At 42.4% G+C, this 18090-nt stretch overlaps 1 protein-coding gene across 1 annotated transcript; it reads right to left on the bottom strand.

Annotated features, from left to right (window-relative positions):
• Positions 1–45: 45 nt before the first annotated feature.
• LOC110373756 (putative ammonium transporter 2) lies at positions 46–14409 on the bottom strand. The gene is made up of 12 exons (XM_064042227.1): positions 14003–14409; positions 11788–11874; positions 11170–11368; positions 10680–10825; positions 7147–7310; positions 5257–5342; positions 4751–4833; positions 3656–3805; positions 3213–3290; positions 2819–2997; positions 1365–1484; positions 46–448 (listed from the first exon to the last, which is right to left on the bottom strand). Exons 1-12 carry the CDS (start codon positions 14154–14156, stop codon positions 74–76), a joined length of 1821 nt encoding a protein of 606 aa, XP_063898297.1. The 5' UTR covers positions 14157–14409; the 3' UTR covers positions 46–73.
• Between the last annotated feature and the right edge of the window lie 3681 nt (positions 14410–18090).

Genomic DNA, 18090 nt, shown 5'->3' with positions numbered 1-18090 from the left:
TCCCTCACGTAGTAGGTGCAACGTCATCAGCTATTTTTTTTAAATTCTCAATAAGAATTTTAATCCGCCCATTTTAATCTAACCATCTAATATTAGAACTAGTAGCCCTTTCAACATCCCTCTTATAGTCATCTTCATGAAACCTGTATCTAAACCTATCTTGATTCGCACTAATTCTCCCTAATTCTTCCAATTGCTTAGCGCTTAAATCTTTATATCTTTTCCCTTTAATACCTTCAGGAATCATAACATTGCTAACTTCTTTATTTTTTAGTGTGGCATCATTAATATCGTGGACCATAGAGTCTAGAGTTTTGTGGGGATTATTGTCGGTGTTGCCAGGTCGCTTGTGTAAAAATCCTTGGTTCGAGTATGTAGTTGAAGGCTCGTGGTCGTTGATAAATGCTTTGTTGGTGAACATGGGGTATATTGCTTTCTTTTTCTTGGCCTGAAAATAAATTATAGTTTCGTTAGTATAATTATTAAGGTTCTGATCAGTTGTGGTCTCCAGTGCGTCTAAGTTCTTTATGGTGTGATCTTGAAAAGGCGTTTAAAAAAATAAAACTGACAAATAATGGCAAAACAATATTATTTCCGAATTATCAGACCAGCATTTTTTTTTGTTTTATGAAAAAACCAATAATCCTACTTATTCTACTTATATTATAAATGTGAAAGTTTGTGAGAATGTATGGATGTATGTTTGTTATTCAATCACGCCAAAACGGCAAAACCGATTTGATTGAAATTTGGTATGTAGATAGGTGATACCCTGGATTAACACATAGGCTACTTTTTATCAACACAACACGCGGGCGAAGCCGCTGGCGGAAGCTAGTAATAATATAAAGCTGAAGGTGTTTGTTTGAAAGCGCTAATCTCAGTACCTACTGAAACGATCTACTTTAAGTGCTAGATAGCCCATTTATCGATGAAGGTTTGGGACTTATTATGACAGTTGTGCGGAATAGCCCCCCAGAACACGGGTGACTGGTGGAAGCCAATAAGCAGGCGTAGGATTTGTTTATTTTTTTCTAGATTTTTGCAATAAAAAAAAACAAAAGCCAAAACAGTTCAGGGGGTATCAGGTTGCCCAGGAACCCAGTAACTGGGTTGAGGGGTCAGACAGGCAGTTCCTCCTGTGGAGGTCAGATAGAGAATCGCTCCATGTAGCACATTAGTAAACTGCATCCTGTAAGACTGGTAGCCGATCCCAACATAGTTTTTTTTGGCTTTGTGTCGGTCCATCTACTGCCCATGTACTGAATGACCTAAGTATTAGTGTCAAGTGACTAAGCAAGTGTAAAGAAGCTTCTAAATATTCCTACTAGAACAATACCCACACATCACAAATAAGTACTAGCCTCGTTGAGTTTGTCCACAATGTAACCGTGGCCGGTATTCATGCCGACTGTCGGCATGCGTTCTATGCTGTTCGACCGGTGGTAGGGACGTAACGCTGAGACGGCGCGGGATATGCCCACCTAAAAATTGAAATAAAGAAAAATAACCTTAAAACAAAATAAAAATCTACTTAAAATTAAGAAAAATTATTTGACTTAAGGAAAAATTAAGGACATTCTTATTAAAACGGCTTATTATAATGTTAAGGATTTTATCGCGGTTATTATATATTAAAATTATTTAATCCCGACGTTTCGGATCCTTTACAGCATCCATGGTCACGGGCTAAAATAACAGGGAAAAATAACAGGGAAAAATTTTAAATATTCCATTCTTAAAATTAGGAAAAATTAAATGTCTTTAGAAACGTCAAAAAATCACAGATACACGCTCTGGGCAAAAAGTGTTTTTTTTTTTGTGTAGTTTCTGTTTTTGAAATACATATGTCAATAATATAATTTAAAACAATATTGTATTGTATTGTTGTTAAATTACAATTGAATTGTAAAAGATAGCTGTGTTGCTGGGAAGTTTGTTCTTCACCGCTTCTTCTTCCCAGCCATAGAACTAGGAAGTGGTTACAGGACCCCTTGTTTGTCTGCTCTGGGGGTGCATTGCTTTTGTTAAACATTTTTACTTCGACTTTGGTTAACGCACAAGTTGACAGACTACATAAACGTCCGCTTTTGTTAAAAACAGTTGTTTTAAGCAAAACGAACTTTTATGTTTTCGGTTTTATTTAAATGTTAATGTGTGGTTCGCTTTGAGGAACTTTTTCTTTGGGGCTCCTTGCACGCACGGTTGGTTAACCCCATGGTATTTATTATTGTTTTATTAGATTGTGTTATGGGTGCTAACAACAAAGAAACATGCTCATCACACAAATGTTGATCGTACCGGTTTAAAAAGAAGTACTTGCTCACGTATCTTTTCTAAGTATATTTTGGTCACCCTTGACTGTAAAAGTGATGGAAAACTACTTTAGCGAAAATTGCTAATCAACGAGCAAACGTAGTGATATCGATTAATGATCTTCTAAATAATTCCTTCTCTATATGAGAAGGGTCTGCAGCCCTGCATTAGGACTAAGGACAATAAAATGACCGATAATGATTATGTACCCTTGCGGGGCCCACCAGCAGGGCCAAGGCTTGCTGAAGCTGCGGGGTTCTTCGAAAGAGTTAGGTACCGTGGCCCTGGTACATAAAGGGCTTAAGCAGGAACATGAGGGGTTTTAGTCAGTAAGATTCTGGCACTCCTTCATGCTGCTAACCCACTGCGGGGAATCATCAAATAACCCCATTTCTCCTATAAAAAAATCTCTATGGTGTACCAATAACGAAAGCTCAAAAATATTTGATTGAGAACCTTCCTTTTGGGCAGTTGGTTAAAAACCTCACATTTCTGGTCTTACCTGTCCATGTCTGATCCTATGTTCAGTGATATCAGCGCCCATGAGTTCAGTGTATGGATCCATGCGAATAGGCATGATCTTGTCGATGAACCAGAGCAGTGAGATGGTGACCAGAATACCCCATGTCATGAGGCAGACTCCTGTGAGGGTCTGCACGCCGAGGAGGTACCAGCCGCCACCTGGGAGGAGTGGATTGAAGGTAAGAGAAGGATGGACAGCAAGTGGAGTTCATCCACTGAAAATTTCTTCGTGAAATGAAAAAATCTTTCGAACTTAAATAGCCCACTTATCAATAAAGGGGAACTGGGTAACTTTTTAGTCCCGTGGTAACTACTTCGCGAAGTAAATATCACGGGACGCTGCGTGGGAACTAGTATTAAAAAACCATTGGTACCTTTGAAGAGTCCTGATCTGCCGTTCGTAGTTTCCATAGGAATCGGGTTGTCAGCAAATAGTCCCACCGCGATAACACCTGAAATGAAATTGACAGCATGATACAAAATATACAATGTTTTTTTTCTACAATATTAATCCAGTCTACAATATTAATACGTCCAGCTGCGCAGGGCATATTACAATGCACAGGCATTTGCGCATTCTATATTCCCTCACTCCCATAGACCGATGTGACGGCAATCCGAGACGACCGGAGAGAGATCACAAGCATTTATGTGCACTTCCATACATGGGTGTATCAATCACCAACTTTAAATCTTCGGGCTGGTGTCTGGAGGTTGTATGTTACCAACTCACTGTTCCCACTTTTCTTGCTGCCCGTTCCCAAGTAATTTGGGGTCAGCACTCGGCCCTGAAATTTCTAACCCTACAGTGACTTACCCCAAAGTCCACAGGCGCCATGCACAGCGCTCGCCCCCACTGGGTCATCCACACCCATCATATCGAACAGTGGTGACGTGCCCGATGCTATGGCGGCACCGATAAACCCGATCAGTAGTGACTCCCATGCGCGGTACAGGAAACAGCCCGCTAGAGAGATTATTTTAGGTTATTATTTATTTATTAACACGCTTATTTATTTGTTGAATACTTCTAAGTACACAGTTACACACAGAACACAGACAAAAAAAAAATAGAAACAGAGTAGGTACAAAGGCACTTATTTCATATGAAAATATAAAAACAGGCGGTGTTTATTTTTATTTGTAGAAAGACATCAAAACAGTCAATCAGAAATCTGAATTGTATCCTTATAATTTCTTATGATTTATTGGCCTATGTATGTAGTAATGGCCGAAAAACAACTTAATTTACCATTTTATGGGGTAGGTAAGTTTTTTTACCACCACCAACACCAACGTAATGAGGGTTTTCTAAAATGGCAATCCACGAGGTGGCAGCACCGAGTCGTCAGGTCCAGGTAACTGTCAAAGTGCTTGTCTTTACTATGAATAGTGAACGATTTTAGTGTTTTTATTATTTTATAATTAAAGCACTGCATTATTGTTTTACTATTGAGGTTGAGTAAATAAAAAAAACTAAATCATATTGTGTTAACAAATTTTTCAACAAGCTTTTCCTTAGTACCAGTGACTTTTGCACCCTCTCTCTTAGCTCAATTTTTAGTTCGGAAACCTTATTCTGACCGTAGTCCATAATAAAATCAATAACACTTCCAATATAACAGAATTTCAATAAACAATAAGTTCGGACCCTACAATTCCATACTATTTAACAGCTGTTTGGACCTGACGCATACGAAGCGCCGCCTGGCGGCAGAAAAAATATCGAAAACCCTCATTGACTAAAACTCCCCGCATGAAAAGTGTTGCCATGTTTTGAGTAAATAGTAGAAAAGTAGAAAGTAACTAAAAAATACATAAGACTAAAAAATAAAAAAGTGTAAATAATACATAAAAATAATTATCGATGACAAAAAGGATGATGTTTAGATAATAATTATAGTATGCTTACCAGTAATAGAGACGAGTGAACCAAGAACGCTGTTGATGAGTTCCATAACTTCTGCCTTGCCTTTGTTCTTAATTAATGTAAAGCTGAAAAAATATATTTTAACTTGATTTTTCATAGCCTTATAAATATTCTATTACTGATTACACGATCTTGTTGCTGGTAATTAAAGAGCTTGGGGCTAAGTAACAGCCGCACGAGTCAGTCGATCATAAGTATAAGCAATGCTTGGCGCGGTCGAACGGTGGATGACTGACTGTTTTGTCATAATGAGTTGCTCCGTGTATCGGAAGGCACTTTAGATTGGTGGGCCATTGCCATTTGGACATCTGTATCAGAAAGACTGATAACCAGTCATAACAATCAGGAAAATCTGGTTGCCCTGGGTCGAAGATCAGATAGGCAGTCACTCCTTGTAAAACACTGGTACTCGGTTGCTCACTTTTTCTGAAAGCTGACCCCAACATAGTTGGAAAAGACACAGATGATGATGAGTTTCTTTAACTTACAGCAGTCCAAAGCATCCTCCTCCGAAGGATCCCATCATTGTCATGACAGCTGCTCGAGCTGCGTACTGCCATTTTGCACCGCTAACCTACAATCAAAAGGGGTTCTTTAATAATGAACTCGGTTTTACCTGCGTATTAAGGAAACGACTTTCAGTTTCCCGGGTAAGATGTAGCCTATGTTACTTCGAGGATAGTATATGATCTCAACAGTGAAAGAATTTTTCAAATCGGTTCTCTAGTTTCTTTGTAACCTAAAGGAAGTTACAAACAAACAACAAAAAAAGTTTTTCTTTATGTTATTAGCATACTAGCGGGTTTCTTGCGGTTTCACCCGCTTCCCGTGGGAACTGCTGCCCGTATCGTATCCACATAAAATATAGCCTATGTTATAATAATAATATAATAGATAGTGTAGCTACTGAAATTGTAGGGAAAATAAACTATCTCTGGGTCTACTTTTTATTCGGTTGCGGAAAGTAGCCCCCATAACACACGCGGGTGAAACCGCAAAAAAACAGCTACATAACAAACCTTCTCAGTAACAACGATTCAATAGAAATAATGTATGCAAAGTATTTAGAATCAATTTACGGTAGAGCATGCAACGCAAATCGTAGCTCGTTTGGTTAATTCGTTCAAAATGGCCACCGATTACCGACAATCTTCTTCAACAGTGGATCCTATTAAAATACTTAGTAGAATTTTAAATCTGTTTGCTTTCAGAATAACCTTGAGTGACACTTATGTAATATTTTAAAGGATATTTACAAATATCCTTTAATATATTATATACAATATGTAGTGGTAAATACTTAAAACACTTATTTTTGCTACATAAACCAGTCTAACCAAGGGGTATTGGGTTGCGCGGGTAACTGGGTTGAGGAGATCAGACTGGCAGTCGCTCCATGTAAAGCACTGGTACTCAGCTGCATCCTGTTAGACTGGAAGCCGACCCGAACATAGTTGGGAAGGCTCGGAGGATGAGGATGATGATTTGTAACTTATTTTGCCAACTATACCTACTAGAGTAATAGTGTAAAGAGTTTGTACCCTAAAGACTCCGGAACTATTGCAACTATATAAAATAATATTGCACTGTTCAGAAGATAGACTCCGGGTAACATGGGCTGTATATTTTGTCCTGCTAGGGGAAGAAGTTCCCTCGGAACGTACCTAAGTGAAACAGCTAATAAATTCTATTCTTATTACCTACCTACATATTAGAACTAAGTACCTACGCAGGCGAAACCACGGGAGGCAACTAGTATTGTCCCTAATAATCGGATTACGTTTTTGTGTGGTAAACATGTTTGTCTTATTTACTCTGAAAACTGTTTCTAATGCAAATATAAACACCAAAAACTTCATAGCATAATAGAGCCATTGTGCATTCAGAAATTTATATTTGGGCAAACATGCCCAAATCAATGATTCAAAGATACAGGCTGCTTTGTGAAAGATACTAAATTCAAATTAAAATATAATAACTATTATATTTATCTTTCCAAACAGGTTGTTTTCTTGGAGTGGGTACAACCTATCTGACTACCTTGAGAAGAAACGCCGAAACAAACTCAAGGGTCACAGTCTCTCATAAAGTCTAAACATACATATCTACCATGGATAAGCAATGTAGGATCGTGTCTGAAATGACCCCTTTGAAGAAAGTGTATACTACATACGTAAATACTTAAAACACTTATTTTTGCTACATGCCAGTCTTACCAAGGGGTAGGTATTGGGTTGCCCGGGTAACTGGGTTGAGGAGGTCAGATAGGCAATCGCTTCTTGTAAAACACTGGTACTCAGCTGCATCCTGTTAGACTGGAAGCCGACCCCAACATTGTTGGGAAAAAATCTCGGAAGATGATGAGCTTTGCTACATACCCCGTAAGTACTTCCAGAGTTGAAGGCCAGCCACCCCCACCAGAGCACGAAGGTGCCCATGACTGCGTTGACGGGGTTCCCCATGGGTAGGGGTGCTATTCCGTGAGCGTAGCGGCCCAGCCGGGGGCCCAGCATGAGGGCGGACGCGAAAGCTGATGCTCCACCTAAGAGAGGGGGAAAGTAAGAAGGGCCATTGTCAGACAATTCGGTCACTGTCTAAAAATGTCCACTGCATGACAAAGGTCTCCCCAGGCGGGGGGATTTTGGTGCTAAATGGTGGTTATACTGCCAGTCGGGCACCAGGGCCTCGTGCATTTTTGTACAGGGTACAACATGAGGTTGGCATTGAGATAGGACGCTGTTGGTTTGGGGTTCATGAACAACAAATGGCAGAAGTAATTAAAAACAAGAAACTAAATAAAAATGTCACCCTACCTTCTATTTCTTCCACAGCAGGGGTTATTCGTAGGGGTTCTTACCTATGAGATGCACGGGCCCCGAGCCCGCGATGTCCACGGCCCCCAGCTTGTTGAGGAAGCCGTGCGAGCCCCACACCCAGCCGGCTGGCACGCAGTACACTACCGTGTTCAGGAGAGAGAGCAGACAGTTGGGGGTCTTACCTATGAGATGCACGGGCCCCGAGCCCGCGATGTCCACGGCCCCAGCTTGTTGAGGAAGCCGTGCGAGCCCCACACCCAGCCGGCTGGCACGCAGTACACTACCGTGTTCAGAGAGAGAGCAGACAGTTGGGGTCTTACCTATGAGATGCACGGGCCCCGAGCCCGCGATGTCCACGGCCCCAGCTTGTTGAGGAAGCCGTGCGAGCCCCACACCCAGCCGGCTGGCACGCAGTACACTACCGTGTTCAGGAGAGAGCAGACAGTTGGGGTCTTACCTATGAGATGCACGGGCCCCGAGCCCGCGATGTCCACGGCCCCAGCTTGTTGAGGAAGCCGTGCGAGCCCCACACCCAGCCGGCTGGCACGCAGTACACTACCGTGTTCAGGAGAGAGAGCAGACAGTTGGGGTCTTACCTATGAGATGCACGGGCCCCGAGCCCGCGATGTCCACGGCCCCCAGCTTGTTGAGGAAGCCGTGCGAGCCCCACACCCAGCCGGCTGGCACGCAGTACACTACCGTGTTCAGAGAGAGCAGACAGTTGGGGTCTTACCTATGAGATGCACGGGCCCCGAGCCCGCGATGTCCACGGCCCCAGCTTGTTGAGGAAGCCGTGCGAGCCCCACACCCAGCCGGCTGGCACGCAGTACACTACCGTGTTCAGAGAGAGAGCAGACAGTTGGGGTCTTACCTATGAGATGCACGGGCCCCGAGCCCGCGATGTCCACGGCCCCCAGCTTGTTGAGGAAGCCGTGCGAGCCCCACACCCAGCCGGCTGGCACGCAGTACACTACCGTGTTCAGGAGAGAGAGCAGACAGTTGGGGTCTTACCTATGAGATGCACGGGCCCCGAGCCCGCGATGTCCACGGCCCCAGCTTGTTGAGGAAGCCGTGCGAGCCCCACACCCAGCCGGCTGGCACGCAGTACACTACCGTGTTCAGGAGAGAGAGCAGACAGTTGGGGGTCTTACCTATGAGATGCACGGGCCCCGAGCCCGCGATGTCCACGGCCCCCAGCTTGTTGAGGAAGCCGTGCGAGCCCCACACCCAGCCGGCTGGCACGCAGTACACTACCGTGTTCAGGAGAGAGAGCAGACAGTTGGGGGTCTTACCTATGAGATGCACGGGCCCCGAGCCCGCGATGTCCACGGCCCCAGCTTGTTGAGGAAGCCGTGCGAGCCCCACACCCAGCCGGCTGGCACGCAGTACACTACCGTGTTCAGAGAGAGAGCAGACAGTTGGGGTCTTACCTATGAGATGCACGGGCCCCGAGCCCACGATGTCCACGGCCCCCAGCTTGTTGAGGAAGCCGTGCGAGCCCCACACCCAGCCGGCTGGCACGCAGTACACTACCGTGTTCAGGAGAGAGAGCAGACAGTTGGGGGTCTTACCTATGAGATGCACGGGCCCCGAGCCCGCGATGTCCACGGCCCCAGCTTGTTGAGGAAGCCGTGCGAGCCCCACACCCAGCCGGCTGGCACGCAGTACACTACCGTGTTCAGGAGAGAGCAGACAGTTGGGGTCTTACCTATGAGATGCACGGGCCCCGAGCCCGCGATGTCCACGGCCCCAGCTTGTTGAGGAAGCCGTGCGAGCCCCACACCCAGCCGGCTGGCACGCAGTACACTACCGTGTTCAGGAGAGAGAGCAGACAGTTGGGGTCTTACCTATGAGATGCACGGGCCCCGAGCCCGCGATGTCCACGGCCCCAGCTTGTTGAGGAAGCCGTGCGAGCCCCACACCCAGCCGGCTGGCACGCAGTACACTACCGTGTTCAGGAGAGAGAGCAGACAGTTGGGGGTCTTACCTATGAGATGCACGGGCCCCGAGCCCGCGATGTCCACGGCCCCAGCTTGTTGAGGAAGCCGTGCGAGCCCCACACCCAGCCGGCTGGCACGCAGTACACTACCGTGTTCAGAGAGAGAGCAGACAGTTGGGGTCTTACCTATGAGATGCACGGGCCCCGAGCCCGCGATGTCCACGGCCCCAGCTTGTTGAGGAAGCCGTGCGAGCCCCACACCCAGCCGGCTGGCACGCAGTACACTACCGTGTTCAGAGAGAGCAGACAGTTGGGGGTCTTACCTATGAGATGCACGGGCCCCGAGCCCGCGATGTCCACGGCCCCAGCTTGTTGAGGAAGCCGTGCGAGCCCCACACCCAGCCGGCTGGCACGCAGTACACTACCGTGTTCAGGAGAGAGAGCAGACAGTTGGGGTCTTACCTATGAGATGCACGGGCCCCGAGCCCGCGATGTCCACGGCCCCAGCTTGTTGAGGAAGCCGTGCGAGCCCCACACCCAGCCGGCTGGCACGCAGTACACTACCGTGTTCAGGAGAGAGAGCAGACAGTTGGGGTCTTACCTATGAGATGCACGGGCCCCGAGCCCGCGATGTCCACGGCCCCAGCTTGTTGAGGAAGCCGTGCGAGCCCCACACCCAGCCGGCTGGCACGCAGTACACTACCGTGTTCAGGAGAGAGAGCAGACAGTTGGGGTCTTACCTATGAGATGCACGGGCCCCGAGCCCGCGATGTCCACGGCCCCCAGCTTGTTGAGGAAGCCGTGCGAGCCCCACACCCAGCCGGCTGGCACGCAGTACACTACCGTGTTCAGAGAGAGCAGACAGTTGGGGTCTTACCTATGAGATGCACGGGCCCCGAGCCCGCGATGTCCACGGCCCCAGCTTGTTGAGGAAGCCGTGCGAGCCCCACACCCAGCCGGCTGGCACGCAGTACACTACCGTGTTCAGGAGAGAGCAGACAGTTGGGGGTCTTACCTATGAGATGCACGGGCCCCGAGCCCGCGATGTCCACGGCCCCCAGCTTGTTGAGGAAGCCGTGCGAGCCCCACACCCAGCCGGCTGGCACGCAGTACACTACCGTGTTCAGGAGAGAGAGCAGACAGTTGGGGGTCTTACCTATGAGATGCACGGGCCCCGAGCCCGCGATGTCCACGGCCCCCAGCTTGTTGAGGAAGCCGTGCGAGCCCCACACCCAGCCGGCTGGCACACAGTACACTACCGTGTTCAGGAGAGAGAATAGGCAATACGCTTTGAAGTTACACCTGAAGAGAGAGAGGAACGGTGAAGAAAACTCCAGTATTTTAACGAGATTCCACTAAAATTGATCGTGAACAAAAAATATGTCGATAATCTTCGGTGCAAGTCCACTTCTAGCATGTGTTTGCGTACAAAGGTTGTAATTTTGTGGACGAATTACATATGATTGCTAGAGCGAGTAGACTGGATGAATTTGTATGTGGCACAGTATCACACGCTAGTATATCTTCCTGAGTTAATTTTGCATTCAAAAAAATATAGGTACACAATTCTTACATGACGTACACATAACGTCCATATAAATAATTTTTGGCCCTTATTTTTAAAATGCCATTAAATTCAGACTAACCTTTCAGCCATAGCCCCACTAACAATCGTGGTCGCAGTGGTAGCAAATGACAGCTGAAAGAGGAACGAAGCGAACACGGGCCCCATAAGCGCATCCCCCACAGGGGGGTCTGGGAGGAAGTCCCCCACGCCTATGAAGGGGTTCGAGTAGGTCCCCTCGCCGAATGACATGCCGTAGCCGAAGATCCAGTAGGTTAGACCTGGGGGGAAAAGGTGTATTGAAATTGGTTGTCTATTTATTATTTATATTATTTATTGAAAAACACTTTAAATAAACTATCATCACAGGACTTATCCTAATACGATAGCTAAGAACTTAACACTATTTTAAAAACTAAATTTAGAAATAGGTAGACACCAAAACACTGTCAGGATGAAGACTACAGATGAATAACTACAGATTAGTGAGTAGTATAGCCACTTAGATGATAATTTTTAGTCATGGTATATGTAAAGCTGAACTTTTTCTGGCTTTAGAACATGAGATGTTTGTGGCCCAAAATTGTGCAAATTAACTTCCTAGAACTGGAGCGGGAATTTCAAATATGTGACATGAGGATCTTATAGTTCGCGCTAATTATATGCCTCAGAGTAATAAATAAGTAATTAAATTACTCACCACCCAAAGAGATATCAGCTAGATTCTTCATCATGATGTTCGCTTCATTTTTGATAGACACGCAACCGGATTCCAGCATACCAAAACCTGAAAAACTCCATGTCTTAAAACCTTAATTGTAAGAATTTCTTTATATTTCTGGTTTAGTCCCCCATTCAACTTTCCTTAAATATGTATGTATTGTTATATTTGTATAGTCACCTATATAGTCATTATTTGTACGCCTTCTACTCGTAATCTATCTCTTTTCAAATCGACTTGTTGTTGTTGGCTAATCTCCTTATATGAGAACAGCCGCCGTAGCCGATAATCGGCTAGGAGGACAAAGTGAAACTACAACATTCTTTCTAAGATTAGTATCAAAAACATATCATAATGCTTACTTAGGTCATCCAAACATGTCTTCATTATACATATTAGAAGGAAAATGGTAAATAATAATTAAATAAGTAGTAGTCTTTCCTTTACAAAATAATCCTTGGCCTAACCAGTTTAGCAGCCAGGAAGGCCAAAATAAGATTAAAATGTCCTTTCGTTCTTTGTAACAACGTATAAATAAATGCTTATCTATACTAATACTAGAAATAATATAACTCTGAGTTGGTTCCTTAACATGCTTATCTCAGGAGCATACACAAAAAAACTTTTTACAAAAAAAAAAAACTGACCCCAATAACATACCTACAACCTTCTCCTAAGTCTGACAAATACAGTGCTAAAAACCGCACCAAAATCGGATCACCCAAACGTGAGATAATCACGCATAACTATACCTACATAAGTACATCTTACACATGTTTGAAGTTGGCAAAAAATGCGTAGTTCATATGAAAACAATGCGTGTATTCTTCTAGAAAATTTACAATTTCCAAAGCTATTGTCTATCTCAAACAAAAATATATAATTTTGAAAACATTAGTTTTATTATGGGTGCCTATTTTGTTCCCACGCCTTAACAATGCTGTTTAAATTAGTTGTGTGTAATGAAAACTATTACTAATACTAGCTAGTGTAGAAATAATGATAACAGTTGGAGAAACTTGGAGAAAGATATATAAACTATAATTCGTACTAATAGGTACAATAAAGAGGAATACATTTTTTGTTTGGGGTGTGGGTTTGGTTGTACCGACCGTTTGACCGATTTAAAAAAGTAACAAGGCTACCCTTATTTTGACCTGGTACGGGAAGAAGTTTCCCTGGGATGCGGGTGAAACTGCGGGAAAATATACAGTAATAAATATACATTATCAAAAACTACTTTGCCCTAAAGGGGTGGCGAACGGGGCAAGAGGAGAGAGTTTATATGACGGAAAAATGGGTTAGATTCCAGGGTCGGCGGCGAAATCCATTTTTTAGAGATTAGAAACTGATTACCTTCCTATAATATAAAAATGGATTCGGGATCGCTGGACGAATTCTATAAATAAAAATTCTATAATAAAATATTTTTTTTTTTCAAAGAAGCAGACGATTTCGATTTTGCATATCTCAATAGATTAAGACCTTATTAGAAAATCCCCTCTGCCAAGTGGGTTGGCACAAAAATGCATATGTATGGCACAGTTGGCAACTTGGCAACTTGCCAGTTCAAAGGCCAACCCTGCCGTTTTATAATAATTTATGGCACATCCCATTTTGAATTTTAATCGAATAATTATTGTAGCATTACTTTCTTAATAGGTTTGTGTTGCCAACTTCAGAAAATATCGTTTCGTGTTAGGAGTTGTAAGTGGATAAGCAAGGAGAATGTAAATCTAAATATTTGGAATATTGAGAGCACACTGCAAACTTTTAGTCGGCCGATGGTCGTTTGGGCTCATAAATCAGTATGAAGATAAACGGTTGTTACACAACTTTGACAGGAAAAACATTTTCATTAAAAAAATGCCATCCATCGTTTGCAGTGTGCAGGGTACTTTGAAGTGTTCAAATTGAATGATTTTGATATCTATAAGTCAAAGGAAAGACAATTTTTTTTTTAATTTGACTTCGAAATTATCTTTCTCTAGAAATCGGAGGTAGGAAAGTACATTTTTCTCATTTTAGCTTAGCTTTTAGCTCATTTGTTCTTGAAAACCTTCTTAGGTAAATCCCAAAGACGTTAAAAATAGTGTTACATACAGAACTCAATTTTTTTTAGATTTCATATTCCATAGGAGGTAAGAGTCGTGTTTAATTTTCAAAATATACAATTATAACAATTTTGACTTACCTGTCTGCATAGTAAAAATGATGAACGACGAAGTCAGAATCCAGTTGGTATCTTCCAAATCTATTTCAAAGCTTTCTTGTAAGTTTACAGTCGTATTCGTAAGGTTTGGCGAACGCAAACCAATTCGCGGATACATAGTCCAATTGGAATCCATTTTGAATTCCTTCACCTTGTTAAAAAAAAAACTTTTTAATCTGTACTTTCTCTAATTTCGGCGGGAAATTAAACTATATTTTTCTATAATATCAAACGCATTTTGGCATTTAATTTACCGTCTTTTATATTCAGTATTATTTTACGAAAAATCTCGAAACGGAAAATACATTTTTATCACAGCAAAAAAAAATGACACTTATTTTCCCGCGCCCGTTTTTTTTTTCTAAATGGTCCGACGTGTGACAGCTGTACAGCCGAATGAAATGAGTTTTCACAGAGGAACCTCTTTTATAAAGGAGTGAGTGAATCGCGTGATGCGAGTAAACCAATAAAGTATTGATACTCTTGTTTAATGCAGATTAGTGCGTCATTTAGTCTGAAGTAGGTAATACCCTTTGGCTAGAACTAACTGATACGTTGTTTAAGGAGGTGGAATTTAATGGAATTAAGGGGTACCTTTCCCGTCTTTAGACTTCTTTGCCTGCATTTTTGTTTTAGTAGCCTCAGGAGTCTCAAAAGCTTTTTTAAAATAAATAAATAGGTATTAGATTATTAACGGGTCTCGAGGCGGATGCTGAAATCTACCCTACTTTCAATGATAATTAAACTCATTGTATTGTGTACCTATGGATTTTAAATGATTTATTCCTACATACTTCAAAGGAACAAACTTATTTGACAAGAGGCTGCAATAAATATACAATTCTGTTACAACTGGTCACATCACAATGTGTTTTGTATTTACTTAGCTACCTGTCTATATATCGTTTTCACGAAAAACTAATTAAACAAGTAGAAAATGAATTGCCAAGATTTCTAAACGCGGAAAACTCATCACTTTTAATTACTGCTGTCATTAGTGCTTCTAACATATTATATTTGTCTTCATAATATTAACCTAGTTAAACTAGCAGTTCGCCCTGTCTTCGACCGGAGTATGAACATAATTGACTCATGAATCACTGCACACTGTGCATAGGTTTTTAACCGATTAAAAAAAAAGACGATGTTCTCAAGTCATCTGTTTTTTTTAGTTAGTGTTTTGAGCAGACAGATAGGCACGGCTAAAGACTTTGTTTTTTGAAACCAGCGTTTGCCTCGAAATCGTGTTCTATGATACGCAGAAAACCAGGAAAAATGTAATTCTTTCTTAACTGATGATATCTTCAAATAACTTTGACCCACTGAAGTTAGCCATTTACCACCTCGCAAATATCCAAGGATTAGAATAAACTCCAGATTAATGCTATTTACTTGTAAAATAACATCTTTATAATGTCACCGTAAAGTGTGTCATTGTCAACTTTTCGATAAAGCGGTCTTTCCTTGAGACCCGCATGTTTTAGTTACTTATTTGCCAAAATAATATTAAATGAAGAGCTCGTGGAGAAATAGCTCGACAAGTCGACTGATTGCGATTGCTATAATCGATCTATCCGTGGTTTTGCGATTTGGGATTGCATGTTGACAGAAGCTCCGTAGAAATTACTTTTTCTGCGGTTTCACCTGCATCCCTTGAGAATTACAGTCGTACCTGGATAATATATGTATAGCCCTTGTTAGTTACTCGATAAGCGTGTGGTGGTTGCCTAGTGGGTAAAGGATTAACCTCTTAAGAATGAGTGAGTGTGTTCGATTCCAGGTTAGGCAAGTACCAATGCAACTTTTCTAAGTTTGTATGTACTTTCTAAGTAGGTATATCTTAGACATCAATGACTGTGTTTCAGATGGCACATTAAACTGTATGTCCCGGCTGTCATTGAACATACTTGGCAGTCGTTACGGATAGTCAGAAGCCAGTAAGTCTGACACCAGTCTAACCAAGAGGTTTGCATTGGGTTGCCTGGGTCATCTGCCTATCCTTGTCCCAACTATGTTGGGGTCGGCTTCCAGTCTAATTGGATGCGGGACCAGTATTTTACAAGGAGCGACTGTCTATCTGACCTCCTCAATCCAGTTACTCAGGCAACCCTAGTTCAATGACAGCTTTGGGTCGAAAACAGTGAAATCCGTAATTCAGTTGACAACACAATTTTTCCATCACGCTCCAAAGACTGATAATCACGACTCACCTTCATTAAATGTTGTAGATATATCATGTTTTAGTGATAAATTCATATAAATTATGAACTGAGTATTTTAGTTACAATTAGAGCTGAAAAATTAGAGAATAAGTGCGAATTATAGTGTGACACGGTCGGATATAAGCGGATCCAGGAGTAGTGTTTGTATTTTTATTTAGGAGACAAACTAGTTTAAAGCGACTTTATGTAGTTGCAAAGATAGCAACCTGGCGTCTTTGAGACTATTTTTGATACTTTTTAACATGCCTTTGTGTATTATTTTTTACGTTTTCAGCTCCTAGGATATTACTTCATAGTAATAATATGAACGTGAGAGTTTGTATGGATACATCACTGAATAGGGACTTTTAGGAACCTTAACATAATATCGTCCAGATATTTTGGGGTTTTTCGAATGGCTGTTTTCGAAAGAGATCAAAGATTTACGTGCACAAGCGTTAGACCTGACCCTACCTGGGCATTGAACCCGAGACCAAGGGGCAGTCCACAGTTCACCGAAAACATACCTACAGTCCTACACGTTAGTTTTGTTAAAACGACTGTTACTGTAACAGCCTTTTTAACCCCCGACGCAAAAACGACGGGGTGTTATAAGTTTGACGTGTCTGTGTGTGTGTGTGTGTGTGTATGTGGCATCGTAGCTCCCAAACGGATGATCCGATTGTAATGCGGTTTTTTTTGTTTAAAAGGTATGTCAGTCGGGAGTGTTCTTAGCTATGTTTGGTGGAAATCGGTTCAGGTCTTCAAGGTCATCAGCTCGTTTGCTAGATATGATAGAGGAATGTTACACGCTCAGTTTACTTGCAAGTATATGTGGGATCTGAAATTTGAAACACTAATGTCTTTTGGAACCACTGAGCTGGTCTGCTGTTAGGGCACGAAGGTAGGAGACGTAACCCTGAACTGCCTTTTAGTAAACCCATCGAGTTTGGGCTCGTTGAATTTGTCTTGACAAGTTCTCTTCATGTTTCTGATTGACGAGAACCTGATGCTGGAAATGGGATGTGGCGGATGAAACCCTGAAATGCCGGAATGAAACGGATAAACCGATTTATATTTTGCTGAAAATCTAGAATGTCCAAATGTTTCTCAATCTGTGCAATTCTCCCAGAGCCAGTTTGTCATGAGGATTGTTAAACAGCTTCCTTTGGCCGAGATCGCATATAGCGACCCCATCTTAAGATAAAATAAATTAAATGAAAGAAGGAAAAATTAAGGAGCTCCTTTAAAAAGCATGAAATAAAATTAAATTATAAATTTAAAAAAACCCCCGACCCAAAAAGGTACGCAATAATTATGACAAAAGGTTAAAAACGCTAAACCCTATAAAAAGCAAAAAATAACTTTTAACACTACGTAAACTAAATTTTGACGTGTCGGGGGACCGCTTTTTACCTTCATAAATACTTACATAAATCAAATGATACCTACCTAATTACAACATTCGTTAAAAAAGAAACACGTATCTAAAGTAATGAATGAGCGGTCCCCCGACACGAAAAAATGTAGTTTACGTAGTGTTAAAAGTTATTTTTTGCTTTTTATAGGGTTTAGCGTTTTTAACCTTTTGTCATAATTATTGCGTACCTTTTTGGGTCGGGGGTTTTTTATCGTCCCACTGCTGGGCTGCGGCCTCCTCTCACACGGAGAAGGATTGAGCGTTAATCACCACGCTTGTTCAATGCGGGTTGGTGATTTCAGACTTTATAATATAATAATATTGAAAACATTCAACATAAATTTATTAAACATCTTAATTACAAAGCTAGAATATTTAACAATTCGTATGAAGAATCTTGTGATTACCATAAAATAAATACACTGGAAGAAAGACGTGACCTAACCGAC

Source organism: Helicoverpa armigera, chromosome 27 (genome assembly GCF_030705265.1).
Source record: "Helicoverpa armigera isolate CAAS_96S chromosome 27, ASM3070526v1, whole genome shotgun sequence".
Lineage (NCBI taxonomy): Eukaryota > Metazoa > Arthropoda > Insecta > Lepidoptera > Noctuidae > Helicoverpa > Helicoverpa armigera.
Note: the sequence above shows the minus strand (reverse complement) of the source record. Positions and strands in the feature narration are given on the sequence as shown.

Coding starts and splice junctions, on each gene's coding strand:
- LOC110373756 (XM_064042227.1), bottom strand. CDS start 14,156: ATGGATTCCAATTGGACTATGTATCCGCGAATTGGTTTGCGTTCGCCA. Junction 3,806..4,750: donor TTCACTCGTCTCTATTACTG/GTAAGCATACTA, acceptor TAATCTCTCTAG/CGGGCTGTTTCCTGTACCGC. Junction 3,291..3,655: donor TGGCGCCTGTGGACTTTGGG/GTAAGTCACTGT, acceptor ATTTCATTTCAG/GTGTTATCGCGGTGGGACTA.